The 18,162-nt window shown below is 40.5% G+C and overlaps 1 protein-coding gene and 1 non-coding gene across 2 annotated transcripts; one reads left to right on the forward strand and one right to left on the reverse strand.

Moving 5' to 3' along the window:
• Positions 1 to 2,248: 2,248 nt before the first annotated feature.
• LOC123250818 lies at positions 2,249 to 2,375 on the reverse strand. Its single transcript, XR_006506453.1, has one exon. It is a non-coding gene; the product is annotated as a U6atac minor spliceosomal RNA (small nuclear RNA).
• A 10,864-nt stretch (positions 2,376 to 13,239) lies between these two features.
• On the forward strand, positions 13,240 to 17,923 carry LOC123249787 (probable RNA polymerase II nuclear localization protein SLC7A6OS). The gene is given in 3 exon segments (XM_044678905.1): positions 13,240 to 13,378; positions 16,531 to 17,330; positions 17,627 to 17,923. Coding segments are annotated over 3 exon segments (1,236 nt in total).
• Positions 17,924 to 18,162: the final 239 nt, after the last annotated feature.

Raw genomic sequence — 18,162 nt, forward strand, 5'->3', positions numbered from 1 at the left:
CAATTGAGAGATATCCCTTCAGTTTTGAAGTCTTTGTACAAAAATTTTTATAGCTACTCTTTTTGTGGTAGCAAACAGGTCCTTTCCCATTTTTTAAATCACTTTGGGATACAGACCCAAGTAGGGGTATTGCTGGATCAAAAGATATGCATTTTTATAGCCCTTTGGGCATAATTTCAAATTGCCCTCCATAATGGTTGGATCTGTTCATAACTCTACCAGAAATATATTAGTGTCCCAATTTTGCCACATTACATCCAATATTTATCATTTTCTTTTACTATCATATTGCTTGATCTCAGGTGTAAGGTGTAAGGTGTATCTCAGAGTTGTTTTAATTTTCAGTTCTCTAATCAAGAGGGACTTAGAACATTTTTTCATGATTATTAAGAGCTTTGATTTCTTCATTTGAAAACTGTCTGTTCATATCCTTTGACCATTTATCAATTAGAGAATGATTTAAATTCTTATACATATAGAACTAAGTCAAATTTATATTTAAGATATGAGACCTTTAACAGAGAAACTTATTATAAAAATTTTCCCAGTTTGTTGCTTCCCTTCTAATCTTGGTTGCATTGGCTTTGTTTACACATCAAAATTATTCATTTTACATCTTGTAATGTTCTCCCTCTCTCTTGTTTGGTCACAAATTTTTCCTTCTCCATAGATCAGACAGGTAAACTATTCTCTGTTCCCCAATTTTACTTATAATACCACTTTATGTTTAAATTGCATACCCATTTTTATCTTACCTTGGCATAGGTTGTTAGATATTGATCTCAATCTAATTTTTACCATACTATTTTCCAGTTTTCCTACCAGTTATCAAATAGTGGGTTCTTATCCCAAAAACTAGGATTTGGGGGTTCATCAAACATTAGATTGCTGAGGTCATTTACCCCAGTCTAGTCCATAGATCCACCCTTCTGTTTCTTAGCCATTACCAGATTTTTTTTGATGATTACAGCTTTATAGTACAATTTAAGATCTGGTACCATCCTTCACTTTTTTTTCATTACTTCCCTTAATATTCTTGATTTTTTGTTCTTCCAGGTGAATTTTATTTTTTCTAGTTATGTAAAATATGTTTTGGTAGTTAGATTGGTATGACACTGAATAAGTAAATTAATTTAGGTAGGATTGTCATTTTTATTATAATACCTGGACCTACTCATGAACAATGTTTTTCCAATTGTTTATTTGCTAAGACAAACACAGGAATTTTACGAACACAATTACAAAACACTTCACACAAATAAAATTAGATCTAAATTCTCAAGTATTTTATATTGTCCAGTAGTAATTGCCAAAGTGTGTGCTACCGCCTCCTGGTGGGTGCTGCAGTGATCCGGGTGGGGGAGCGGTGATGGCCACAGGTGCATTTATCTTTCCTATTAATTGCTATTAAAGTTTAAAAAAATACTAATTTCCAGGGGGCTAAGTAATATTTTTTTCTGGAAAGGAGGTGGTAGGTCAAAAAAGTTTGGAAACCATTTGTCTAGAGTGATTTTAAGTAGAGTTTCTCTTTCTAACTCTTGCTGCTGAGTTTTGAGGGAAATATGTAGAAATACTAATGGTATATGTTGAGTTTTTTTTTATCCTGCAACTTTGCTAACATCATTTATTTAAACTAGTTTTTCAGTTGATTTTCTAGGATTCTTTAAGTATACCATCATATCTGCAAAGAGTGATAGTTTAGTTTCCTCATTGCCTACTTTAATTTCTTTTTCTTCTCTAAATGCTAAAGCCAGCATTTCTAGTACAAAATTAAATAATAGTAGTGATAATGGACATCTTGCTTCACACCTGATCCTACTAACTTATCCCCATTGAAGTTGATATTTGTTGATGGTTTTTTAATAAATTCTACTTATTTTAAGTTAAGGTCTTTTTATTCCTATGTTTTCTGGTGTTTTCAATAGGAATGAGTGTTGTATTTTCTCAAAGACTTTTTCTGCATTTATTGAGATAATAATTTTATTTCAATTAGCTTGACTATTGGTATGGTTAAATATATTGACAGTTTTCCTAATACTAAACCAGCTTGGTATAACTCCCACCTGGTCATAGTGAATAATCCTTGTGATATATTGTTGTAGTCTCCCTGCTGGTATTTTGATATTTTCCATCAATATTCATTACATAAATTGGTCTGTAATTTCCTTCCTCTTTTTTTGGTCTTCCTGTTTAGGTTTCAGCACCATATTTGTGTCATAAAGAAAATTTGGTAGAATTACTTTATTTTGCAATACACAATTAGATACCACAGAGTATGTGGCAATGCCTTAACCATATGTGTGTTGTAAAGGCCACTAGGACTTCTTCTATCCTTAATGAGGGGAGTGCTAACCTTCTTTCTTTTCATAGAACACTAGTTTGAACTTTTTGTCCACTCTACAACATCACCTTGCCTGGCCATTAATGGAAGATGTTTTAGAATAGGAAGGGACCTTAGAGAAACTGCACATGCTTTATTATGCCTTTATTTTACTAAGAGTGAAGAATTAAAACCAGAAACTGGGAAGACACATACATCCTAAATACATTGAAGACAAAATAAAATAAACGAGGGACAAGAGTGTGAGGGATAAACTTCACATTTCTTTCCTTACAAGAATACAATCACTTCTTCACTTCCTCCCTTTCACTTCTACTGAAATATGCATATATAGACCAAGAATTCCTTTAGTCCAGTCCCAAAGCAGTTTGGTGCAATTACCCACCAGACCTCCATAAGAGTCCACTACATAATAAGTAGATTACAGACAAATGGAGAATGGAAGCACTCTCAACCAATGGCTGATTAAGCCTAAAAAGTTTCAGTTATTGCTTTTCTATTGGTTCAGAAGGAAACTGTGGATAATTAGAAAGAAGGTTGTTTTTTTAGGTGATTTGTGTGCCATAAAAAATGATAAGCAGACTAATTTTTTAAACATGGCAAGAACTACATGGTATAATGAACAACAAAATTAGTAGAACCAAGAAAACATTATATACAGCTAGATTTAATACTTGAATAAGTCAGAGAATTTCAGAGAATAAACTGAAAAAATGGAAACATGAAAATCATAATCTCTATATACAGACAAGTCTTTCTCCCAAATGCTGTCTTCTATGATTAAAGGAAATTAGATGGGGCAGTTGGGTTGCTCAGTGGATTGAGAGACAGGAGGTCCTAGGTTCAAATCTGGCCTCAGACACTTCCCAGCTGTGTGACCCTGGGCAAGTCACTTGACCCCCATCACCCACCCTTACCACTCTTCTACCTAGGAGCTAATACACAGAAGTTAAGGGTTTAAAAAAACAAAACAAAACAAAAAAACAATAAAGGAAGGGAGAGAGGAGCTGAGACACTTGTAAATAAATTCCATTTATTTTTAAAAAGTTATTTCATATATGGCCAGGTGACAATTTGTCTGAAAATGATTTGGGGGATTTTTGTATAAACATTTTTTTATCTCTTTGGAGTACAAATGCAGTAGTGGTATAGCTGGATCAAAGGGATGCAATATTTTAAAGCCCTTTGGGCATAATTCCAAATTGCCCTCCAGAATGGTTGGATCAATTCACAACTCCACCAGCAATGCATTAGTGTCCAAATCTTGCTATATCCCCTCCAACATTTATTATTTTCCTTTACTGTCATATTGGCCAATCTGATAGCTATGAGGTGGTACCTCAGAGTTCTTTTGATTTGTATTTCTCTAATGAGGAGGGATTTAGAACACTTTTTCATATGATTATTTAGAGTTTTTATTTCTTCATCTGAAAACTTCCTATTCATATCCCTTGACCATTTGTCAACTGGGGTGTGGCCTGATTTTTTTTGTAAATTTGATTTAGTTCCTTATATTTTTGTGAAATTAGACCTTTATTAGAGAATTTTGCTATAAAAATTTTTCCCCAGTTTGTTGCTTCCCTTCTAATTTTGGATGCATTTGTTTTGTTTGTACAAAACCTTTTTAATTTAATATAACCAAAAAGACTGCGAGGTATTACAGAAGAGTCAACTCTGAATAAAAATTTCCAAGAAGCAAGAAAAAGCACCAAGAAGGAGGGGGGGTTGATTCGTTTCTGCACCAGTTCTTCCAGCCTCCCCAGGCCCTTCAGAAAACAGCATTGTACACATTTGATTTACTGGGCACCATCCCTGGATTATGTTTTAGACAAACTCTGTCATTCCTTCCTGAACAGGGAACTGTATGACATAGTGAGAGTAGAATCTATCAGTGCAAGGGAGATGAGCATATCATGGAACTATAACTACAAAAAACAGTTCTCCTAAAGTAGTTACATCCTTTTCTAATGTCAGATTTATTGGGAAAATGGAATAAAACTGAGGCTCAAGGAAGCAATTAATCTTCCATTTTCTTCTCAGTATGTAGGCTATTGCTCACTATATGCTGTCATCTAAAGATTTCCATTTCCTTTATTTGTGGCCTCAAGATCATCTCCCTTCACTTAAGAACCCTTTTCTTTTAAAAAATAATTTGTATCAATACAAGATCATAGATGTTGATATTCAGAATAATCTATGAATTAAATGAACAGAAAGCTCAAAGTATAGTCACCCACAGGAAGAAATCAGAAGAAAAAGATAAGAGGAATTATATATCACCTCAATGTCATGAAGACAAGTTCTCTTCTAAGTTATTAAACTAAAAAATAATTTTTCCACTTCTGTTAAACTATTCCCTGAGAATTAAGATAGGAATAACTATAAATAAATGGATATCAGCTTGTCTTAGGTATTAGGATTGACTTATTGCTTGGCCGTAGTTGATGTGACCCCGTTTTTGATTATTGACTGACCAGCCTATCTACAGGGAAGGTTTGATCATCTTCTTTTAAGTTCTTATCATTACAAGGCAAACTTCATTTAATCCATGCGTGCAAGTTTATCAAATTTTCACAATTATAACACTCTTATAATTGATTGGGAGTAGAGGAAGGAGACACAGTTCAAGCCATACAAGAACTGATTGCTCAAAAAAAGTCTCCCTCCCAATTGGCTCCTGAAAATCTGCCCAACAACAATCGTATGTAAGATAGAAACTCAAAGCTTTGGGTTCTTGATCAGGATATGTATCCCTCCAAGTTTCCATAGTACCATTCAAATCTGCCTGAGAGTGTAAAGGGCTGGGAATCCACATGCTTCCCCTGTCTGATGTGATCCTTGGTCACTTGTATTCCTTCTCAGTACCTCACCCCAAATCTTATAATGATATCCACAATCACTATCCATGATCATTAATTTCCTAACTCCATCTAATGTCATGATAATAATATAGATATAATATAGGATTTTCTCAGTTATTTAACTGACAAGATAGAAGACATTTTCTCTGAGTTCCAGTAACAAAATTTAGAAAGGGAATTGGGCCAGAGATAGAGGAATTATAGTTAAATCCATAGTGTAATAAAGCAAGAAACCCAATAAGGAAATATCTTAGAAACTAATAATGGAGACCTTTAACCCTGAAGGTATTCACTCATCAACTGTCCCTTAGCAGGTTTCATGTTCTAGCAAGGTGCTCAAATTGACTGATGGGCTTGTGCTTTGGGGTCCATATGAAGATTTTTCCATTTCTACTATAGAGACTCTGTTAGGTCCTATCCTACTATAAAAGCAGCAGGCATTGACTTTTCCCAAATACATTTGGGAAGAGAGGAAGGAAATATTACACTTCCCTCTCTAGGTTAGGGAATCTTAAGACTGCAGAAGCTCTACTCCCACCCCTAAAAAGACACCCACAATGATTCATCCCCAAAACATGGGATAATTGGTGCAGGAGGATGGTATGCATGACTGTTCTAAGCCTGAAATAAAGGGAATTCAAATCCATCTAAGGTCAGTTCAACATTCCTCGGAAATTACTTTGAGGCAGGAAGCATGGCTAATGACAAGTAAACTACACAATGAGGAATAAAATTGAAGCAATGTTTTTGCTGTTCAATCCAAGATGATATGCCTACTATGTTGGGGGGTGGGCAGACAAAAAGTATAATAATAATATAACAGAAAAAGGATATAATCTAACATTTTAAGAGGCAGCAGTTCAGTTAAAAACTATAACATTGATTGATATGAGAAGATACTAAATTAGGATTGGTAAATATCAAAACCACAAGAGAATTATAAATTATTCTAAGTAATTGATGGAAAAGAAAGGAAGATGAACCAATTCCTGGGGAGGAATGACATAGAAAACCAAGAAATCATGGAACTAAAACAGAATATTCTGTGAGACCTCCCCATGGGAGGGGGCAAACTGGGAACAGGAGTTCCTCAAGTAAGGGTGAGGGGAAAAAAGGAGACAAATCAAAGTTTGGGGTCAGAAGGGCCTCAAATGCTGATGGCAATATAAGGCAGTTTATTGAGTGAACAGTGCAAGCTTATAAAGCCAAAAACCACAAAGAAAGAACTTTCCCAAAATAATATGAGCAACATTCCCATAACAAAAGTTAGCCTTGAAAGAGGGCCTTAAACAAAGGACTATAGGTGGGGGTATCCAGGAACATAGCAAGGACTGAGAGAGGGGAGATACCAGGAGTCAAGTAAACATGTTTTTCTGCCTGGGAAGAGGGAAAAAGGTTATTGCCTCAATCAGCTATTTTGTTGGTGGGAAATGTGGAAACTGAGGGATCTTAGACCTTTGTCTTATTCAGACCCTAAGACTTCACCTGACATCAGAGGACTCAGACCCTGAGATCTCAGTCCCTGACAATATTCCAAAATTATTCAAAAAGGAAATGGAAGCCATAAGTTAGAAGGAAATAAAGCTCAAGATTTATTGGCCTGAAACAACAGAAAACAAAATTTGAATCAATAGTGGGGTGACTATGCAAAGAGGCAAAAGAACAATAGATGTGAAATACAAATATACTGGAGAGACTTCATGGTTAAGATGGCAGCTGAGTAAAAAGCAGCTGCTTAACATCTCCTAACCAAAGCATACAGGACTCCTCAAGGGTACATAAAAACAAATCCAGAGGAACGCAGGGACTCCACAACAGGGCACAGCTTTGAAGGTACATGGAATCGGGGCATTTCCATGCTATAAGGGGGTGAAACAGCTCTCACTAGAGTGCGAGCTGAGCAACCCATCTCCCCTCCCCCCACCACCTACAGTGCCAAAGCCAGGGCACAAGAACTAGAGCAAGCTTGGGGCACCCATTAAGTTCTTGGCAGCTACCTGGGGTCACCAGGGCCTGTTCCTGAGAGTAGCAAGACTTAAGAACCCAAGAGGCTAATAAATGCTCGGCCTCTAAAAACAGACCCTGAGCGCAGGCTCTTGCATCCATGGATCCTGAGGGCAGGAGCGGACTTCGGATCCTGAGCCCAGGAAAGGACTCGGATCCTGAACCCAGGAAAGGACTCGGATCCTGAGCCCAGGAGCGGACCTTGAGTGAGGACCCAGTGCAGATAGGTGCACGACTGTGGAAACAGTGCCCTGAAACTGTTAAAGGAGCCTCAGACAGAGGAACAAACAAGGGGGCCACCACAAGGCTTGACCCTGAGAACTAGATCTGAGACTTCAGGAGCCTAGAGAGCACAAACAGACTCTGGGTGTGAGGATAAACCTGAGAGGGCTCTGGCCTAACAATGGCAAGCCAGAGACAAGAACCCCAAAAGAGAAAGATCATCAAGAAGAAATCTGTAACACTGGACAACTTTTACACAGAGAAAGTCCAGACAGTAGAGCAAACAGCAGAGGAGAACAAACAAATAATCACATCCAAACCTTCCCAAAATAATGAAAACTGGTCACAAGCTATTGAAGAGTTCAAATCTGAGATGATGAGAAAGATGGAAGAGATATGGCAAGAAAATAACAGTTTAAAAGGCAGAATATCACAATTGGAAAGTGAGGCAAGTCAACTGAACACCAGAAATGACCAGATTGAAAAGGAAAACCAAAAGATTATAACCAAAAACTAGTCCCTAAAGGCTAGAATTGAGCAATTAGAAGCTAATGATCTCCCAAGACAACAAGAACAAATAAAACAAAGTCAAAAGACTAATAAAATAGAAGGAAACATGAAATATCTCAATGAGAAATTGACAGATCAAGAAAACAGGGCGAGAAGAGACAATTTGAGAATCATTGGTCTCCCTGAAAAAGCAGAAATTAATCGAAATTTGGACTCCATTCTAAGAGAAATTATTCAGCAAAATTGCCCTGAAGTTCTACAACAAGAGGGCACTATAGACATTGAAAGGATCTATAGATCACCCTCTACACTAGACCCTGAAAAGACAACCCCCAGGAATAGCCAAATTCAAGAGCTTCCAAGTAAAAGAAAAAAATCTTACAAGAAGCCAGAAAGAGACAATTCAAATATCAAGGAGCACCAATCAGGATCACACAGGATCTGGCAGCCTCCACACTAAAAGATCGCAAAGCTTGGAATATGATATTCAGAAAGGCAAGAGAACTGGGCCTACAACCACAGATCAACTACCCATCAAAACTAACTATATACTTCCAGGGGAAAGTTTGGGCATTCAACAAGATAGAAGATTTCCAAGTATTCACACAGAAAAGACCAGGACTAAATGGAAAGTTTGATATTCAACCACAAAAATCAAGAGAAACATAAAAAGCATTTAAATTAATGTCTAACACACCAAGTATTATATCTTATAAAATGTATTAATAATCACATGAAGTAAAGGAATAAAAAGATAATTATCCAACAAAATATAAGGCTACATGAGTAGATTCTCTTGCCACTCGCCTCATGCCATTTCCACCAAACTGATCAGATCAAGAGAATGCAAGAGGAAGAGCTACACAAAATGTATAACCTCCCTACATCAGGACATAATGTGAAGAGAGTGAGGCGCTGGGAATGATTCCCATGGAAAACAAGCATGTAGAAATCTCCCAGATTTACATGCCTAATTCCCCATGGAATTAGTACACATAACCAAGTTATACCTCTAAAGTTCTATAACAAGAGGCATATACAATATTGCACTTTCTAATGGGAAATTACAATAATTTGGGGATAGAAAGGAAATAAAAGAGAAAGAGAACAGAACCAATGATTGCTAAGCACATTGACAAAAAGCCAATAAGGGGGAAGTTACCTTTGGCATAAGAATGTACATTCAAAATAAATATGTTCAACCTCCCCATAGTTCAATTTCACTACATTTCAAAGTCCATTCTGAATTGTTTGGTGCAGTGTGAGGTTTCTGCAGGCATCTCCATGGCATCTTCTCCAAACAGTTCGCTTTCTGGATTCAGTGAGGTAGCAAGTTTCTTATCCTAAAATTACTCTTGAACAAGAAGAATTTTTTATAAAACTAGAATTTTATGACAATTTATGACAACAACCCCACTGAGGAGGGTGTTGACAAACACCCTGAGATACATGGCTGAGTTATGAGGTATGTGAATCAATTGTAAAAAGAAAGTCAAAAACATAAAGAAAACCAAAAAGAAGAAAAGAAAAAAATAAAAATTAAATAGTATATAAACATTCTGAGTAAGCAAGAATAAACCCATAACAGGTCTTTGAATCAGGGCCTTGTGATAATGAGATTAAATCTACCCTGCCCATCTTTAGATTTAATCACCAAAAGTGAAAACATCTCCACTTAACTCACAAGTTGGATGGTCTGTGACCCATGTGTGCAAGAGTGAGTGACAAATCGGAATTTACTGACTGTCTCCTGGGAAGTCCTAAGAAAAGCATCTATTGTTATTGGACAGGTAAACTAAGAGGAAGGCACAGGGATCTTCTTGTTCTTGCTTGGATGTGAAGGAGCTCTGGACCTGGGACCCTGAGACCTTCCTGAGACTGTTCTTAAATCTCTCTCTTAGAACTACACATGGTGAATGAAGAAGGCTGACTCCTTTAACCTCCCAGGAGGTACTATCCTACGGGAGGCTCTCTTGATTGGAGGAAGCCCTTGTGGCTAAAACCCTTGTTAATTGACTTTTAGGCTTTGGCTGGGCCTCTGGAGCCCTGCCAGAGTAAAGCCTAGACTTGAATATAAATCTCTTATTCTACCCTCTTCTCATTTCTCTACTTCCACTCTCTCCTATAATTTGTAAATAAACTTCCATAAAAGTAAAAAACAAAACAAAACAAAACAAAACAAATATACTGGAGAGTAAAGGACAACCTAAAGGAAGAGAGGCAAAAGGCAATACAAAAAGAGAAAGGTATTAGTCACTGAATTTGTCTAAAGTGACTTAAAGTGGTTTGTCCTCAGAGTGAACCTATGGATTTGCTAAAGTCCACTAGTAGAGGAAGGCAGAAAGAAATACACATTTATATAAAGTCTAATATATTCTAGTCACTATGCTAAGCATTTTATCAATATCAGCTCATTTTATCCTCACAACAATCCTGAGAAGTAAGTACTAATATTATCCCTATTTTATTCTTAAGGAAACTGAGGAAAACAGACTAAATTATTTTCCCAGGTTCAAAGAGTTAGTAATTGAACAGGATTGGCTAGATTTGAATTCAGATATTCCTGAATCCAGGACCAGAGCTTTCCATTACAACACCTAAACCTACATTGGAATTAGGATTAGGGTGAGTAGAATCAAGACATTACATGGATGACACTGATGTAAACTTGACCAAGAACTTCAAAGTAGAAAACTGGCAAAGTCATGTGAATTAGTTTTCTAGAAAGAGGGGTTTATGATAGCTCTTGAAGACAATGTCTTTGCAAACTACATGAAGAAAATTCTCAAAATAGAGAACCAGAAAATTAATATCAGATGGTAACAGGACAAGGTTCATGCCATCTGTCATCCTTTTTGCTTTAAAAAATTATCCTTAGTGCCTTCAGTGAATTTATAGAAGATGCACATAGATCCAAATAGTCTCATCTGTCCACAAAGGGCAATTTTTATCCACTTGTACAATAGTACTAGAACCTTACCTAGTAGGATAGTAATTTGTCCTTGCACCATTTCTATTTGAACTCATCAAAAAAAGAAAGATTAGATTATAGAGGGGGCAGCTGGGTAGCTCAGTGGATTGAGAGCCAGGCCTAGACATGGGAGGTCCTAGGTTCAAATACAGCCTCAGACACTTCCCAGGTGTGACCCTGGGCAAGTCACTTGACCCCCATTGCCTAGCTCTTACCACTCTTCTGCCTTGGAGCCAATATGCAGATTTGACTCCAAGATGGAAGATAAGGATTTAAAAAAAAAGATTAGATAATAGAGTATAATAGTTAATATTTATTTAACAATTAAAGCTCTGCCAACTACAACTACTTGATATCCAACAACATAGTATAAAATAAATATTGTGAGCATTCTCTCCATTTGAGAGAAAAGGAATTTCAGAAAGGTTGAGACTTTCCCATAATTATACAGCTAGTGGGAAATCTACAAGAAAATTTGAATCTGAATCAAATCACTAGGGACAATATTCTCAGAACTGAGCATTTTATCTCAATTGAAAAAGTACCTAAAACATTCAGATGAGGCATGTAGGCCTGAAGAAGAAATATGAATCGTCCAACTGTAATACTTCATCAATGCCCCACTTCTTAAATCAAGCAAAGTGCTCTGAACTTATTTTTTACTCCATCTAATGTTATACACAGCAGCAGTTTTGCCATTTGGGGCTCAAACAAAAATAAGCATTATACAATACTTTATAAAAACATTATACACGTTTAATATTACCTCTATTCCATTAAACCTGTCTTAAGATAGAAATAGACACCAAGTGTGACACTGAGTTCCTATACATTCACTCATCTAATGGGTCTTAGGGATCACAGAGTTTTACAGATGATAAATTCTTACCTGTGAAGAATCATAATTAACAGACACCTTCACTCTCCAAAAGCCACATAATCCAAAGAGAGAAGAGCTGCTCATTTTAATATCAACTTCAAATATCCCATATTCCAGTACATCATCAATAGTATTCTCAGGAAGAAGGTCTCACTGCTGATTGTTCCCAATAGTTATTTCTATTAGAAAGCTTATGTATACTTTGATACTAAGGTGATACTAAAGGAGCTATGTCCGCCAAGGATTTTATTAACTTCAGAGAGATACAGTATATATCATATAAAAGCTCCATTAAATCAAGCTTAGTCCAACCCATTGTGTTGGAACTTCAAGTTCAATCCATTTAAGGATAGCACCAGAGAATGACCATAAAGAAGCTGGTGTTCAAGATGCTACCATTGGCGTGATCAGGCCCAGGCAGGGTTCCATTGACTGGGGAGATACAACCAACATGAAGCAACAGGAATTATAGAAAAAGGAAAGAAAATGAGGAACCAGGAAAGAAGTTGGAAAAGTGCTGTCCCTTGGTACTCCAGCTTAAGGGGTTTTATTAAGCAAAAACCATCACACATTGACATTAGGCAGATATCAGTGACTAAAAGGGGAAACAATAAAACTGGTTACTTCAAAGATAAAAGATCCAGTTTTCATAGAGGTTAGCCAGATTCTTGTTATAGGAAGAGCTCCTATTTTTATGGGTATGTGATTTATGATAAGGAAATAGGGAAGAGGTGAGAAGGAAGATTCTTGGAAACTGTGAAGTCTTTGAAGCCCCAGAATCTTTCACAGGGATTTCCCAGACCCTAAATTAAGTGTTCTTTTCATTTCGTTTGCTACTTGTGCAAGTTTCCCGCTTTCGTATAAGGTTCTTATGTTCCATGTCGCTATTCTGGTTTTTGCCTTGGTCGTCAGAAGATTTATCGACGAACTGGCTTCCCAGAGGCTTTCACCAGCATGCGTCATGGACTCTGTCGGAGAGCAATCCTCCAGACTAGGCGATCGTTGGTTTTGTTGGTTTAATGAGGTTGCCGTTTCTGTAGCCAGTGAGATTTTTTACGGGGTGAGGTTGCTAGCCCCGCGCCCAACCCTCCTCTTTTTTCAGCCAGGCTTGGGACCATCAAGACCATGCAAGACCAGATGGAATGGAAGTGGCCAGACCAGACTGACATCAGGCGAAACCATCATTTACTCTGGCCATGAAGACCTGGATCACGCCCACACCCAGGGAATAGTGCTGCTCATGACACCTGAAGCAAAAGAGGCGCTGATAGGTTGGGAACCTATCTCGTCAAGGCTTATGTCAGCAAGGTTCAACTCAAAGGGAAGGAAGATCACCATCATCCAATGCTATGCACCCACCAATGCGGCAGAGGAAGGGGAAAAAGTAGAGTTTTACAACTCCTTACAGGCACTACTTGAAGGCGCACCAAGAAGACACCTGAAGATCGTTATGGGAGACTTGAATGCAAAGGTAGGCGAAGATAACACAGGAAAGGAAGTCATCATGGGAAGATATGGAGTTGGCACCTGTAATGAAAATGAAGAGCTCTTTACGGACTTCTGTGCCTTCAACGACCTTGTTATTGGGGGTACTATATTCCCACACAAGAAAATTCGTAAGTCAACCTGGACTTCGCCTGATGGAAGGACCGAAAATCAGATAGATCACATCACAGTCTCCCACAAGTGGAGAAGAAGCCTTCTAGATGTTAGAGCAAGACGTGGTGCAGATGTGGCCTTGGACCACCAACTCCTGGTGGCAACTTTTAGAACCAAGTTGAAATCATTCAACGACCTTTCAGGCAGATTACAGCATAAGTTCAACGTGCAAGACCTAAAGACCAGAGAGAAGAAAGAAACATTCAATTGCGAAATCAAGAACAGGTTCGCGGCCTTGACAGGACTCACGGGAGTGGCAGTGGAAGACCACTGGACCAAACTCCAGCAGACCTGGAAGACCACCTGCGCAGAAGTCCTGAGAAAGAGAGAGAGAAAGCGCAAGGAATGGTTAACACAGGAGACATGGGCCAAGATACAGCAGAGAAGAGATTTGAAACAGAAGATCAGCCAGTGCCAAGATCAACAGGAGAAAGAAGAACTTCGAACACAGTACTGGGAAATTAACCGTCAAGTCAAGAAGAGCACAAGATATGACAAGAGACGGTTCATTCACGATATGACCGAAGGAGCAGAAACAGCAGCTGGGCAGGGGAACATGAAGAGGCTATACGAAATAACAAGAATTCTATCGGGAAAGAATTACAACCCTAGCAAGCCAGTGAAGGATAAGACTGGCAAGACAATAACAAGCAATACAGGGCAGAGAGCCCGATGGGCAGAGCATTTCGAGGAGATTCTGAACCGACCGCCTCCACCAACTGTTCCAGACATACCACCAGCCACCGAACTGCTTCAGGTGAACACGGGCCCACCTACCAAAGTTGAGATCATCAAAGCCATCAAGACCATGAAAAATGGTAAGGCTGCAGTGCTAGACGGCATCCCCCCTGAGGCACTCAAGACAGACCCAGAAATGTCAGCGGAGATGCTACAACCCCTCCTGCAGAAGATCTGGGAACAGGAACAAGTCCCGACAGACTGGAAACTAGGCTACCTGGTGAAGCTACCCAAGAAAAGTGACCTATCCCAATGCAGCAACTGGCGAGGAATCATGCTTCTATCCGCTCCCAGCAAAATCCTGACCAGAGTCATCTTAGAAAGACTGAAGGAGGCCTTGGACAAGAAGCTGAGAATAGAACAAGCAGGGTTTCGTCAGCACAGATCGTGCACCGACCACATCGTCACCCTAAGAATCATCATCGAACAGTCCATCGAGTGGCAGTCCCCCCTCTACATGACTTTCGTGGATTTCGAGAAGGCATTTGACAGCTTGGACAGGAGCATCATCTGGAGATTGATGCAGCATTACGGGATTCCCCCGAAGCTCATCAACATCATCCAGCGGTTATACGAAGACTTTACCTGCCAGGTCATCCACAATGGGAAACTGACGGCTCCCTTCACAGTGAAGACCGGAGCGAAGCAAGGCTGCATGCTTTCGCCCCTTATCTTCTTGATGGTCATAGATTGGACCATGAGAAGAATTACCAAGGACAACAACACGGGCATCCAATGGACTCACACCAAACAGCTTGAGGACCTTGACTTCGCGGATGACATCTGTCTCCTTTCTCACAAGCAGCGGGATGCGCAAGCCAAACTTGCACGACTCTGAAGAAGCTGAGAAGACAGGTCTGAAGATCAACAACAAGAAGACCAGGTGATCCCAGTCAACAGCAGACAGGACCTGCCAATCCAACTACAGGGAGAAAACATCAAGGAGACGGACCACTTCACCTATTGGGGTAGCATCCTCAGTAAGGATGGCGGGACAGACGAGGACATCAGAAACCGAATCAACAAAGCCAGACAGGCATTTAACACCTTATGGTCTGTCTGGACCTCCAGAGCACTGTCCCTCGTCACTAAGCTCCGAATCTTCAACACCAACGTAAAGGCCGTCCTTCTATATGGATCAGAAAGCTGGAGAGTGACGAGCGCGAACACCAACAAACTCCAGGTCTCTGTTAACAGATGTCTACGCTACATCTTGGACATCAGATGGCCTGAAAGGATCTCCAATGCCAGACTCTGTGAAAGAACATTTCAGTATCCCATCAGTCAGGACATAAAGAAACATAAGTGGAGATGGATAGGACATACGCTACAAAAACCAGAGGACAATGTTGCCAGACAAGCATTGAGCTGGAACCCTTCAGGGAGGAGGAAAGTCGGAAGGCCAAAACAGACCTGGCGAAGATCTGCCAAAAACGAAACAAAGGCCATCAGAACCTACTTGCAGCTAACACTTTGACTAACAAGAACTGAAGTGCCCCTACCTAATACCACACTAAGAATTTGAAGACAGGATCAACTCTCCTTTGTCTGCCTTTTGATTGGATCAACACAAGCTTGAAGGAGGTGGAGGAGCTCACAAACCACTTAGTAAATTCACCCTACTTAGTGCTAGGTGAGAAGCCAGCAAGAAACTTGGAGAGTTCCACCCTTTCTTCTAACTCAGAGAGTCAGAAACTTGTGAGTTCACATCCTCAGAAACACTGAACCTTTTCCATGAGTATTCACACCTCCAGGAAGTACGAACTGGTTCCCCCAAACCCTGCCCCCTAAGCAGTGCTAGACAATTTAGAAAGTGTGATTGGCCGCTGTGAAGAGGGGCAGGAACAGGAAACCACCATAAAAACCACAAACTCCTTGGGCTCAGTCTTGTGAGGTTGAGTCTTGTGGAGGGTGTCTCCTGGAGATAGTCTTTAAGAGAACTTCACTGGAGACTGGCAGGTGAATCATGGCTTCAACTTAGATTCTGACTCCTGGACTACATCTTTGGGCTGGCGAAAAGGACTGACTCCTTTCCTAGCTTCCATCTTGGAGGAGGCATCCTAGTTACTGACTATTACAGGCCCTCCTGGCTGAGGACTCTAGTAGAGGTACTTTCTCCAAGCTGTCTCACATTTCTTGACTTGATTGTTTCTCCTCCAGTTTAGGAAATAATTCTGACTAGAGATAGAATAACTTTGGCAACCAGATTTTTTTCATCTAATTGAAATCCAACCACTAAACTGAATCTTTGCCCACTGGCTGAAGACTCCCAGGAGATCCACATGGATATCCGGACTGGGGGAAGCCCCTGCCAGGGGCTGAGCTGGACTTTTGAAACTTTCAGAAACGCATAAAGGAGGCGGAGGGAAAGGAGAAGAGGTCCATGAAGATGGAGGCCTGTGGGGCCCCGCCATGTTGCACATGATGTGGAAGTGCAGTGAGGATCCCACTGAGGCACTGGTTCTCCAGTATAAACAGCAGCTGCACAAGTAGGGGGCAAAGGCTGTGGGATCTGGGCCCCTAGGGGAGAACATCTTCAAGCTGGCGGCTACAGTGTCCTCCCAGCATGAACCTGTTCCAAAGTATGTCAGGGAAGCTCTTCACAGACAGAGAGCCACCAGAGCCCTGAAGCCCTCATGTCAGAGTCATCAGAGAATCCAGCAGCATCTCCTAGCTAGGAAGCAGGGCACCAGGCAGCAAGAGCGCTACCACCTGCTCTCCACACACCGAGCCCCTCCTGCACAGGCACAGGCACAGGCACAGGCACCCCAGCCTCCTCTAGACCCTGCCCACACCACTCAGGGGCACCAGCTAGACTCTGGTCTTACCACACCAAAGTCACAAAGACAGCAAGGAGCCACACTTCCCCAGGCACCCTCTGCACAAGGCTTCCACTCATTTGACAGCGTTCCTCAGGCCGCCTCTGAACAGGAGAAGCCCTCCGCGCCTGACACCTGCTCTCACGACTCTGACCCAGATGTCATCCTCTCTCATGCTGTCAAGCTCATGCGGGAGCACCTAGCCATCTCCAAGGAAGCCAAAGGAAGGCAGCATCGGGAAAGAGAGCAAGATTATGTCTATGACATTTACTACCTGCACGCACCTCCCCCAGGAGGGACTGAGAGTTGTTAAGATTATGGCTTTGTTGGTAAATATATATATATTACTATGCTTGACTATCTTTTGACTATCTTTTAAATTTACCACCGGAGCCCATCCTCTTTCTCCCGTCTGTTAGCCAGCCACTCAGGAAAACCAAGAGAGTGTCTCAACTCTGCCCTCCAAATTTAAGCTCCCCATACGTGGGGACGTCAGACATCCATGCCCAAAACCGGAAACCCATTGGAATCATAGGAAATGTAGTCTCAAAGCCCCCACGTGTCCATAGGGTGTCTGCTAGACACTTCCAAATAGCACTTCCCTGAATTCAAAACAAACAGAGCATCCTCTCTGTGCACACCTACAGCCAGGAGAGTGAACTAGATGACCATCAAGAAGAGGACATTTATGATGATGACAATGAAGAGGAAAACAGTGAGAATCGCGGGCATAAGGAGTACCCTGATGAGGATGAAGCAAGCACGGACACAGACAGCTCCAGGGCCTCTGATGAACAATATGGCAGCCTCAGTGATGAGGACAGGACTCTCATCACACCAAGGACATGCAACAAATATGCTGACCATGTCCTAAAGGAGTTTGACTATGACTGCTCCCAGGACTTTGATTCTGACTAAGGACTACACAAACATTCACCTGTTCCTGAGGATGAGCCCCTGAGGTGTTCATCTGTCAAAGCTTGGAAGATTGCCCTTTTCACCTGGTGGCACACCTCTGGGACACCTGCACTTCTCCACCATGCTTCAACAAGCACCTTAGTAGAAAAATCTCATTGCCACTCAACATCCCCTCAGCCCCATCATTCCACATCATCACTTCCCTGTGATACAAGGGTGGAGCCAATTCTCTCCACTGA

The sequence above is a fragment of the Gracilinanus agilis genome, chromosome 5 (genome assembly GCF_016433145.1).
Source record: "Gracilinanus agilis isolate LMUSP501 chromosome 5, AgileGrace, whole genome shotgun sequence".
Lineage (NCBI taxonomy): Eukaryota > Metazoa > Chordata > Mammalia > Didelphimorphia > Didelphidae > Gracilinanus > Gracilinanus agilis.